This window comes from Cervus elaphus, chromosome 2 (genome assembly GCF_910594005.1).
Source record: "Cervus elaphus chromosome 2, mCerEla1.1, whole genome shotgun sequence".
Lineage (NCBI taxonomy): Eukaryota > Metazoa > Chordata > Mammalia > Artiodactyla > Cervidae > Cervus > Cervus elaphus.
In genome coordinates, this window is record NC_057816.1 from 25941361 (window position 1) to 25953763 (window position 12403).

The 12403-nt window shown below is 36.5% G+C and overlaps 1 protein-coding gene across 1 annotated transcript in view; it reads left to right on the forward strand.

Annotated features, from left to right (window-relative positions):
* Positions 1–12403, forward strand: part of PRMT3 (protein arginine methyltransferase 3) — a 122832-nt gene that overhangs the window by 58821 nt on the left and 51608 nt on the right. Inside the window, exon 11 of the mRNA XM_043875092.1 lies at positions 1917–1995. Coding sequence (XP_043731027.1) covers positions 1917–1995 — 79 coding nt within the window. The remainder of the gene's footprint in view (positions 1–1916; positions 1996–12403) is intronic.

Here is a 12403-nt window from a genome sequence, read left to right on the forward strand (position 1 = left end):
GGGATCTTCTGGACCCAGGAATTGAACCTGGGTCTCCTGCATTGCAGGCAGATCTTTACTGTCTGAGCCACTAGGGAAGTCCAAATCCTTAATTTTCCTAAGTAAATACATTAATACAAGATTTGTTGCTAAGTCTGTGTTTTGTAAGCAGTTATTTTCTTATCAATAAATTAGTGAGTTGGAGGGAAAAGATAAATGCCAGTGTAGAGTTGCTAGCAGCAATTTAATTAGGTTCTGTTATAAGTGATTCAGAATGAGAGCTGTATTTTCTGTAAATTTAAATTTGCTGTTAATCTCTTGGGAAAATGACCCATCTCTAGTTTTGCAGGTTTTTCTGTTAGAGAAACCTTTGAAACGTTCATTGTGTTGTATATTGATCTTGTTAGAACCTTAATTTGTGCACAGAACAAATGAATGAAAACAGTTTTGTTTCACAATGCTGACATGAGGGTAACACTCTTATCCATTCACCTTTAGCAATAATAGGGTTTACTGTATGCTAATAAGTACTGTACTGAAGACTTAACTTTCCCTACTTTTCAGGGCTATTGGGAGATGGGCCCCAGAAGAAGACTAATAGAAACTGGCTTTGATCTCTCACTTATAATTACTTTATCATTTCTATAATAAACTGTGTAGCATACTACTAGAATGTGCTGTGTATGTGACACCGATACAGTAAGTCCCCTACATACGAACCTTCAAGTAGCGAACTCTGAAAGATTCAAATGTGCCCAGCTATCACACTGTACTACTGTACTTTTCAGGTTGCTTTACCGTAAGAGTAGAAATGTTTTCTTAATTTTTTGTTTTTTATGTTTTATTTGTATGAAATGTACTATAAACCTGTTATAGTACTATATAGCCAGTTGTGTTAGCTTGTTACTTAGGCTAACTCTGGTGGATTTACAAACTGGACTTACAGCCGTGCTCTCAGAATGCAACTGGTTCGTATGTAGGGGACTTACTGTGGTGGTGAGTTATCTTTTCATTTGTGCTGTGATTATCCTTTCTTGGTGAAGGAGTCAGTGGTGTTCTCCAGAATCTGGAGTGCACTGGGGCCAAGTTTCACACAGTGTGTTTCAGACTGCTGAACAACAACTCTGCTGAGTCGTGTGAGATGTTGATACATGTTACATAGGAAAAGAAAGGTCTCTAGTCAAAAAGTGGGCAATACTTATTTAAAATATATTCAGCCGTACTCTTCACTGTAACACTTTTCAGAACTTGTTAATGTGCTGTTGTGCATTATGAATCTCTCCGAGGAGGATAGAGAATCTGATCTTCCTCACCTCTTTAATTAAAAGTCCCCCCCCCTCTTTTTTTTTTTTTTTAAAAAAAAACTCTTCAAAGAGAATGTCTTTGGGCAGAAAATAACTTTGGGAAAAGATATTCTAAACCAGTTTCTCAGTCTTAGCCTTATAGACGTTTGAGATCAGACATACGTTTGTTTGGGGGGCCATCTTATGCCAGTAGAAGATGTTTACCAGTAAAGGACATTTACCTCCCAAATAGTTGTGACAATCAAAAATGTCCTCTGGGGGCAAATAGAACAACTGGTTGCAGATTCATACTGCAGTATTCCAGGAAGTTATACAATACATTAGCAATTTCTGTGTGAAACTTTCCTTTTAATGGGGAAGAAACAATAGTCTAGGAAGTGGAAGCACAGGTGGAGAAGGTTCATTACGTTCTACTGTAATAAACATTCTGGATCCACTTTGTACCCTGGCTTGATTTAATTATTACATGGAGAATTTCCTGCGAAAAGTAATTTCAAACTTTGAAGACTATTACATGGTAGAGACAAAAAAAAAATATTTTTTGCTAAAATAGTAGCCTAGATATTTAAAGTTATCTGCTTATGATGATATTGCACATTTCTGAAAACCACTTTTTCCTTTTTATTTATATAGGGCTATTTTCTTCTCTTTGAGTCTATGTTAGATTCTGTCCTTTATGCAAAGAACAAATACTTGGCAAAAGGAGGATCGGGTGAGTATAAAATTCAAAGTAGTCTAATTTTAGTCTGGCAGAACCAAATGAACCTTTGGATTTCAAATAAACTATGCATGACTGAGAAAGTTCCCAATAGAGATGAAAGATATTTCCATTAGAGGAAGCTTTAAGACATTTGTTTAGTGTACTGTTGATAGTAGAACATTATATTGATATAAGATATGCAGGACTCCCAAGTTAATGGTATTCTCGTGAACACGTGAGTGTTTTGATTTGTTTGTTTGTTTTTATGACATTTAGTTGTTGTTTTTCCCCAAAACAATGTTTCATACTAGGTTGGAAATCATTCACTTTGGTAGCAAATTTTCCATGACTTCAGTAAATGTATAAACCTGTCTTCTCTGTGATTTAACAAAAACATTTAAATATTGGTTTCTGTTAAATTTATAAAGTACCGCATACCAGTCAGTATTTTTAAATAGATCCCAATAAATGTGGAAGGCTTCCTTTTCATATCCATGGTGAACTTTTACTCATATTGTCTGCATACTCAGTGAGATTGTGTTTCATAGACTTTCTGCTGTAAACAGTTGTATACACATAGAGTGTCCTCAGGATTATGTTTTGCTCATCTTTGGCTCTTTACTGAGCTCTACAGCTCCTGGAATATAGATAGAACATAATACATGTTTGTTGCATTGAATCATTAAAACTGAGTTGAATAGCATCTGTTGATAGCATAGTTGAAGGTCCCTGGACCTTCCGTTTCTCAAAGCTTTAGAATTAGTAAGTCATTTCTGTGGTCCAAGTATAGTTGATAAAACTGCTATATAAAAGTAGATGAAAAGGAGGATACATTTTGAACTGATATCATAAAGCACTTGAGCATACATATGCTTTCTGCCCATTCATGTTCTGTGAAATTACTTGGCAGTAAAAATCAGTAAGACCAAAACAGAAAGCACACAGAAAATTCTCCAGTACAATTGAGTTCTTTTTATAATAGCATTTAAGTGGATTGCCTTTCTTTTGCAAAATGCTCTCAATTTATCACTGTATTTTCTGCGACCATTTCAAGATATGTTTCTGATCTGTGACATGAATGTGGCTAGAATGTTTTAGATATATTTTACACTGTAATAATTGGCTTTCAATAATTGGAGTGGGTTTTTTTTTAATGACAACTATACTTAATGACTAAAAACTAATATTATCTACTATTTGTCTACTAGTTGCCAAATAATACAGTCTACCTTTATTTATTGTATTACATGTAGTTGTCACAACAGCCCGTTGAGATTTTAGAAACATAGATGTCCTGGATGGTACATTTAAATATCCAAGCCTTGAACTTGTTTTTCTAAACACAGATCTGCCAGGCTCTAGTATTCATGTTCTATTCACTGTCCCTTGTTGTTTCTTTACTAAAGTGCATTTTATTGAATCTCATTCTTGCCTTGAAGTTGTTTCAGGGAGGATTCAGAAAACTGTTTCCATACCTCCCTGAGTGGTGTTCATTGATCTTACTGAGGGACTGACAGCAGCTTAATACATTTAAATTGAATTCTCGATGAAATTCGTTAAGAACTTACAGCCTTGTGAATAAAGAGGTTATAGCTGAAACAGTGGCAGAGCTATTTTCCATCATCGGAGGGATAAAGTAGAGACACATAAGTTTATCTCTTTCCATATTTTTATATAGCTGCTTTTAGCACTCAGATTTTCTAGGGGTGTATTAAAGAGAGGTCAGCATTCAGCTGCATCAGTGGTGCTATTGAATGTTACTTATCAACAGAATCAAAAAGGTAGGAAAAGACAGAAATAAGTAACATGAAGTGATCTAACCTATTTTGTATATTTGAGCATGCTTTGATGAATATCATCAGTCATCTAGATGCTCATTCTTTTATTGCAAACAAAAGTTTTATGTTTTTCTTAATGAAAGATTTACTAAGCAATTAGTAGTGTAAAGATTTAAGAAAGAATAACTGAATTATGAGAAACAGACTATTGAAGACTATATAAGCATGAAGGGACCACACTTTATTTTTACAGGAATCTTGGTTCAGTTTATGTTTTACTTTATATATACTGGCATGGCCTTTATAAAACATAGTCAGCCAATAACTTAAGTATTCACTCTCCTAACCACCAAGTAATTCCACAGTACTTTAGAGGTGCTCATTTTCTGCTGTTATCACTAATAAAAGTAAAGTTTTGTGGGGATTCCCTGGCAGTCCAGTGGTTAGAACGCGGTGCATTCACTGCCATGTGCCCGTGTTCAGTCCTCTGTTGGGGAACTAAGATTCCACATGCCATGTGGTGAGGCCAAATAAAAAAATAAAAAATAAAATAAATTTTTAAGTTTTGTAGAGTTACTGAAAGTGGGTTTACTACTTTCTGCTTATTATTAGTTTACCAATTGTATATCAGAAAAGTAGTGTTTTTACATTAAACCGACTTGCTTGGTGGCTCAGATGGTAAAGCGTCTGCCTACAATGTGGGAGACCTGGGTTCGATCCCTGGGTCGGGAAGATCCTCTGGAGAAGGAAATGGCAACCCAGTCCAGTACTCTTGCCTGGAAAATCCCATGGATAGAAGAGCCCAGTAAGCTACAGTCCGGGGGGTTGCAAAGAGTCGGACACAGCTGAGTGACTTCACTTACATCAACCCAACCAAAAAATCAGGAGGAAAACCAGGAAAATGTTAGATCATGACCAGTGCATATTTTTACAAGGAATTGAGTTGAAAACCAATGTATATTTTAGGATTGAAGCATAGATATAAATGTTTTATACACTAAAAGTGTCAAAATTCCTACACGGATTTATCTTTAATAGGAATTTATGGAATTCATTATTTCATAATTTGAGGGTTGGCTGTTTATGTCGCTTAAAACTGACAACTCAAATTAATAGCATTATAAGTACGTTTAGCACTACAAAGGTAATATTAAAATGATACTGTTGATTAAAATTGAATGGTGAGGCTTGTGGTCATCAATCCTGTCTGTGTCTTGATTGTGGTGGTGATTGTATATAACTGGTGTATTTATCAAATCACATAGGATTACACACCAAAAAGGGCAAAGAGAGTGAGTTTTACTGCATGTAAACTTTATCTCAGTAGAATTGACTTTAAAAAAAAAAAGCAGTATTACCTCCGTCAGGTCAAATAATCATGATATAATATGATTTCTAGCTATTTTGAAAAATAAAGCTGTGTACTAACTTTATGCCCACTTCTATGATTTTTGTTAGTATTATCAATATATCTCTCTATAACAAAAAAATAATTGGGTGATTACAAAGAGGAAAGGGGAAGAACAAGTAAATACACTAACTTTATCATTACTCGTGATAGGAGATTAGTAAATACTATTAAAAAGAGACAAACAGAAGATATTCTGTAAGGTTGTAATTATAAAGTTAGCTATTAGAACAAAAAAGGCAGACTTAGTAAAAAAAAAAAAAAAGAATACTTAAGAAAAAAGGAAAACGATTGTGCAGTTGAACTACTTAAAAAACAAAATAAAACAAAAACTACAGATACAGAGTAACAAAATGATAGGAACAAGAAAAATTTTCATATCAATAATGTAAATGGACTAATTTATAAATGAGAAAGAATTAGGTTGTAACACAAGAGAGAACCTGATTCTATGGTACACCTAAGACAAAATTACATAGAAAAGTCAGGACAAAAAAAAGACACTCAAGCAAATAAAAAACAGTTATGATATTGATACCTAACAAAAGGGAATTTGGGCAAAATACATAATTAATCATAAAAACAGGGCTTAGCACTAAGGAGCAAAATCATGCCCATCTTCATAGCTACTGAAAATGTTGATGTATATAAAATACATGAACAATCTGAAAGTTTGGTTAAAAATGGCATACTTAAGTTGTTTGTTTCTGAGAATCTCCCCACGAAATATCTTCTCACTATAAAAGGGAAAAGAGTAAATTTCTCTGTAGAAGCCTGGCAGACTCCACTTCTAGTCATAATCAGAGTTGGCATCCTCCAGAATTGGACTAATTGATACTGTTGGAGCACGAAGAAATGATTTGTTGCTTTGAAACTTCCTCAGAACTGATAACATAGTCCTGTTTTTAGAATTTATTTAAGGTGTACACAGTAGTGGTGGTTCAGTGGTAAAGAATCCACCTGCCCAGCATGAGACTCAGATTGGATCCCAGGGTCGGAAAGATCGCCTGGAGAAGGAAGTGTCAGCCCACTCCAGTATTCTTGCCTGGGTAATCCCATGGACAGAGGAGCCTGGAGGGCTACTATGCATGGGATGACAGGGTCTGACATGACTTAGCTAGTAAACAGCAACAGTACACAGTAGTAGGTATTGCTGCCTCTGAAAAGTAGACAGAAATTTAGGTGTGTATCATTAGTAGAGCCTCAGTCATGGACTCATGCCTAACTTGCAAGGGAGGGAAAGAAACATTTTCTCGTTTTCAGCTTCTGTAGAAGAAAGCAGATCTGCCTCATAACAGGAAATCTCACAAACAGTTCAGAAGAGGGCAGCAAAACAGAGTGGCAGATACATGGCATTGGAATCCTGGTCTTTGCTGATAAGAAACTGCCTCTGTTATGAAGTCCAGGCTTACAGATGCCTTTCCCTTGCTATTTCCTCATGTGTGGAAAGCTGAACTCTAGAGTGTACTGACTTCTCCCTCATTTCTGCTTGGTTGCTCTCCTTTTTAGTGTGTCTCTCTGCTTTATCGCCTCATTCCTTTACTCAGGTGGAATGGGTAAGGCAGGACGTTCCCATTTTCCTCACTTAGCCCTGAAGTTTTATTAATCTCTAATCTTTCTCAACGCTTTTCTCTTTCCTCATTCTTTTCCAACAGGTGCTCATTAGGGCAGTTGAGTTCCTCTTTCCTTTTTCTCTGTTTGAAAAGCACAAAACATGGCATCATGAATAATGGAAAGCACAAAATTTTGCAGTCAGACCTCGAATTAAATCCCTGCTTCATCAGATGACTAGTTACCTAGTTAGCTGATTAAGAACAGTAATTTGGGCAAGTTACTTTATTCCTCTGAACTTCAGTTTCCTTATCTGAAAAATGAGGCTTATTATCTAGCTTTTTAGAATCAGTCAAAAGTCTAAATGAGGTGCTTGACATAAAGTAGTTGCTCAATAAACGTCGATTCCACTCCTTAGTTTTAGCTAAACATGAGATTCATGTTGTTTATACATTATAAAAGTTTGCAATCAATTTAGGCATTTTCACCTGCCTTTTGTATAGTACTTGACTTTTACATAACTTACTCAGTATAATCAGTCACTGACTGTGTCATAGTGCTTAGAGGTCTCCTTCAGTATTTCCACAATTCACTGTGTACTTCGTCATCTTCAGATTTGTTTCTCCCACATTTATTATTTTGGTTTTGTTCAGTGATATTGCAGTACTATCATTTTCTACCTTTTTTTAGTATAATTTTTCAGTGTATATTACAGCAACAATTTAGCCTAGCTAAGCTTTAGTGTGGGCCCAGAGGAAATGTTCCAATTTCCAAATAAACAGTTGGTTTTTAAGATAACCTTATTATATAAATTGAAATTAATTTTTTAAAACTGTGATTATTTGATGACGTAGTTACCTGGTAGTACATTTTCCTTTATTCATGACAGTCATTTTATCATTGACTATTGTTTCACCAAAGCTTTCCTCTGTGGTTCATATACTGTGAAAAGAACAGTCTGTTTTAACTTATTTATTGTCTCCTTTTTGTTATAAACCTTTTCCTTCTCTGGTTATTTATATACAAACAATGATGCTAGTGTTTAGTAGGAGTTGTTTCTTCATGCATCTCAGTCTTATCCTTTAGTGTCCAAAAGTTTGTGAGGCATTTCTAAGGGATAAAGGATTTCCCATCTTTATCTGTTCACCATGTGAGCTGTTCTAGTGACAAATGAATTCTGGGCAGTGAATCGAGAAGGACACAGATGTCAAAGCCATGAATTTATAAATGGTCTGCTAAGAAAAGGCTTTTGTCCAATCAGCGCTTTGTTAATTTCACCTACAAGAAGGAATAATTATTCAATTATGCTTCTATCTGACAAAAATCAGGTGACAAATGTGTCAGAATGCGAAGGTAAAGGGTTAGTCAGGATTCTGGCAGCTGGCCCAAAATGTTAGCCAGCTGTGAGGAGGTGGATAAAGAATCAAATTGACCTATAGCATTGATAGCAAGTCTTTCATGGATATTCATAGATCTTACTAACTGAAAGATAAAAACTTACTTCTAAATTCTAACAAATACAGAGGCCATGATTTTTTATATCTTTGTGAAATATAATTAGATTGAAAAATAAACTGCAAAAAATTAAATCATATTCCTCTTTAGTCTGTTTCTTATTACCAACATATTTTTAAAATTGTTTTTTAACAGTTAAAATATGTTATTTTTACTTCCTATAATCTGCTAATTGTGTTAACAATTTTTTTTTAATTGGAGGATAATTACTTTACAGTATTGTGTTGGTTTTTGCCATACATCAACATGAATGGGCCACGGATATACATCTGTCCCCTCCCTCCTCAGCTCCCCTTCCGTCTCCCTCTCCATCCCACCCCTCAAGGCTGTCCCAGAGCACGGAGTCGAGCTCCCTGTGTCACACAGCACGTTCCTACTTGCTGTCTGTTTTACATATGGTAATATATATGTTTCCATGCTTTTCTCTCAATTTGTCCACCCTCTCCTTCCCCAACTGTGTCCACAAGTCTGTTCTCTCTGCCTGTGTCTCCACTGCTGCCCTGCAGATAGGTTCATCAGTACCATCTTTCTAGATTCCGTACGCACATGTTAATATACAATGTCTTTCTGACCTATTTTACTCTGTGTAATAGGCTCTAGGTTCAACCACCTCATTAGGACTGACTCTAATGTGTTCTTTTTTTTAGTTGAGTAATATTCCATTATACACACACACACCATGATTTCTGTAAGATTCATCTGTCGATGGACTCTAGATTGCTTCCACGTACTGGCTATTGTAAAAAGTGCTGCCACAAGCATTTGGGTACATGCATCTCTTTCAGTTATGGTTTTCTCAGGGTATGTGCCCAGTAGTGGGATTTTTGTGTTGTATGGTAGTTCTGCTCCTCGTTGTCTAAGGAATTGCCATACTGTTCTCCATAGTGACTATATCAATTTATATTCCCACCAGTAGCAAGAGGGTTCCCTTCTCTCCACACCCTCTCCAGGTATTGTTTGTAGAATTTTTAATGATTATCATTCTGACTGGTGTGAGGTGATACCTCATTGTAGTTTTGATTTGCATTTCTCTAATATCAGAATTGCTTTTTAATTAGTTTTAGTAACTGAGTTTTTCCTTATAAAAACAGTGGAAAAGTTATCCTTACTTCTTAACGCTATTACTAACGAGTACATCATATTACTTGATTCAGTGCCTGAGTTCAGACATTTCTACAAAAGGCTAGATAGTATTTTAAGTCCACTAAGATTTTTAATAATATTCTAAAATAGAACTCTGTGAACCATGTTAAGTGGCTTGAATGTACACTGCCTCATCTGTGTTAGGAATATCCGTCAGATGCCTGCTCCTTGGAAGAAAAGTTGTGACCAACCTAGACAGCATATTAAAAAGCAGAGACATTACTTTGCCAACAAAGGTCCATCTAGTCAAAGCTGTGGTTTTTCCAGTAGTCATGTGTGGATGTGACAGTTGGACTATGAAGAAAGCTGAGTGCCAAAGAATTGATGCTTTTGAACTGTGGTGTTGGAGAAGACTCTTGAGAGTCCCTTGGACTGCAGGGAGATCCAACTAGTCAATCCTAAAGGAAATCGGTCCTGAGTATTCATTGGAAGGACTGATGCTGAAGCTGAAACTCCAACACTTAGGCCACTTGATGTGAAGAACTGACTCGTTTGAAAAAAACCCAGCTGCTGGGAAGGATTGAAGGCAGGAGGAGAAGAGGACGACAGAGGATAAGATGGTTGCATGGCATCACCAACTCGATAGACATGAGTTTGAGCAAGCTCCAGGAGTTGGTGATGATGGACAGGGAAGCCTGGCATGCATGACTGCAGTTCATGGGGTCTCAAAGAGTTGGACACGACTGAGGGACTGAACTGATACCTAGTGTCCTGCTTATTTTTCTAGATAAAGTTTTATTAGAAAATAGCCATGCTCATGTACTTATAATTATCTGTGGGACGTTTACATCATAGCCCCAGAGATGAATAGTTTCAGTAAAGACCATATAGCCTGCAAAACGTAATACAGTCACTTTATGTAAGATGTTTGCTGACCCCTGACCTATTATGTTCCTCTTTAAGGGTGAAATTACAGGACATAATGTTGGAAAGCTTCTATGATGGTCATATTAAGTCTGAAGTGTACATAAAAAACTTGGTGGTGGTTTGGTTGCTAAGTCTTGTTCAGCTCTTGCAACGCCATGGACTGTAGCCTACCAGTCCTCAGTCCATGTGATTCTCCAGGCAAGAATATTGGAGTGGGATGCCATTTCCTTCTCCAGGGGATCTTCCTGACCTAGATATCTAAAGTTGCTTCTATTTCTTCTTCATTGTTCCTCATCGTAAGAACCTCGTTAGGAAACTAAACATGCATACCTTTCCTATAGCAGATAACTTGTGAATCACCATTTGCAGTAGCATATCTTTACTTTGAAGTATTTATATCAATCAGAAATTTAAACACAGTCAAGAGGCTTACCACATTTGTGGAGGAAGAGGAAAGTAGAAGTAATTCAGGTTACCCAGCAGTCGACTCCAGCCCAGTGCAGTTGTCACACCTGACTCACTTGCTGCTTTAGACAAGACTTGGGAAACTTCTTATCAGTATCACAGCACCAGGTTTTTTTTCTGGGTATCTCAGATGTCAGGTTTGGAAGAAGCAGTTGCTTTGTTGTCAACAGATCTTATCGTGGGCTTTATTTAGAAGATAATTTAGTACTGCTGTCATTGAATAATAAAATTCCTACAGCTGTGGAGAGAAACAAAGTTCGGAGGAAGGAGGGTTATTTCTCTGATGTTTATGTCTGAAGGCTAAATTAATAATTGTGAAATTATTTCTTTTTCTTTGGCACACATCTAGTTTCTTTCAGTGTGTTGATACACTAATGTGTATTTTATATTTTAATTTACAAATTCCCTAAATTTTGACATTTGAAGGACAAAGTTAATTTGATTATTAGTCCAAAAAACGAGCATCAATATTGTTTTAAAAATTTTGTGTTATAAAGACTTTTACTTGTTACTAGAAGAGGGTTTCTCTCAGCTTCCCTGGTGGCTCAGTGGTAAAGAATCCACCTGGCAATGCAAAGGACACAGGTTCATTCCCTTATCCGAGAAGATCGCACATGCTGTGGAGCTACTAAGTCCATGCTCCACAACAAAAGAGGCCCCCGCAGTGAGAAGCCCATGCACCACAACTAGAGAGTAGCCCCCGTTCTCCGAAACTACAGAAAAGCACACATAGCCAAAACTAAATAAAAAAGAGTCTCTCTCTGAACACACTATTCCCTTACCTGTCTTAACACTTATTCTCTTGGTATTGAATCCAGATCACCTCTATTGAATTCCAAGCCTATGTATCAGCTGATAATTAATTGGATATTTTTACCTGTTTGTCTAAGCATTAAACTCTCATATTCCTCTTGAATCTGCCCTTATGTTATTCCGTTGCCCGGGTTAGTACCATAATTTGCCCAGTCACTAAGTATAAAGCCTGTCATCCTTGACTCTTCCTGTTTCTCGCTTTCATAGCCAGCCTGTCTTACCATGTGTTAGTTCTGTCTCCTAAATTTACCTTGACTGTATCTCCTCCTTTCCATTCCCACAGCCATCACTTTACTTCAGATCAGCTGAATTATTACAAGTGCCTCTTTCTTAAGTCTTGCTTCCCACCATTTATTCTCCACATTGTACTCCATGTGGCTTTTCTGAAACCAAAATTTGACCAGGTGCTCCCTCATATGAAATTTTTCACTGGCTTATCCTTATTCTCAGAATAAAGTCCAGTTTATTATTGTGGTTTACTCAGCACTGGCTTTATTTTATTTTATTTTATTTTGGTTTCTACTTAACCTTTGTAGCTTAGTATTCCTTACTTATTCCTCTCAAGTTGGAATGTACTATGTCCCTAGATGCCCAATGCCCATTCTACCTAGAACATATCCACTCCCCCCCGCCATTCCAGACTTACTTCTTTTTCAGCTCTCATCGTGATAATATCCTTGTTTCCCTGCCATAAACAAAGCTGAGTTAGCTGGGTTTTTGTTTGTTTTTTTTTTTCTGTAGGTCTCTTAGTACCTTATGCTTCCCCTTTCTTAGTATTTATTACATCACAAATAATTTTCAGTTTATTTGTCAGAATTGTATAAATGTAAGTTTGAGTAGGGACATGTATCCACAGTCTGTAAATTAGAGTAACTTACTG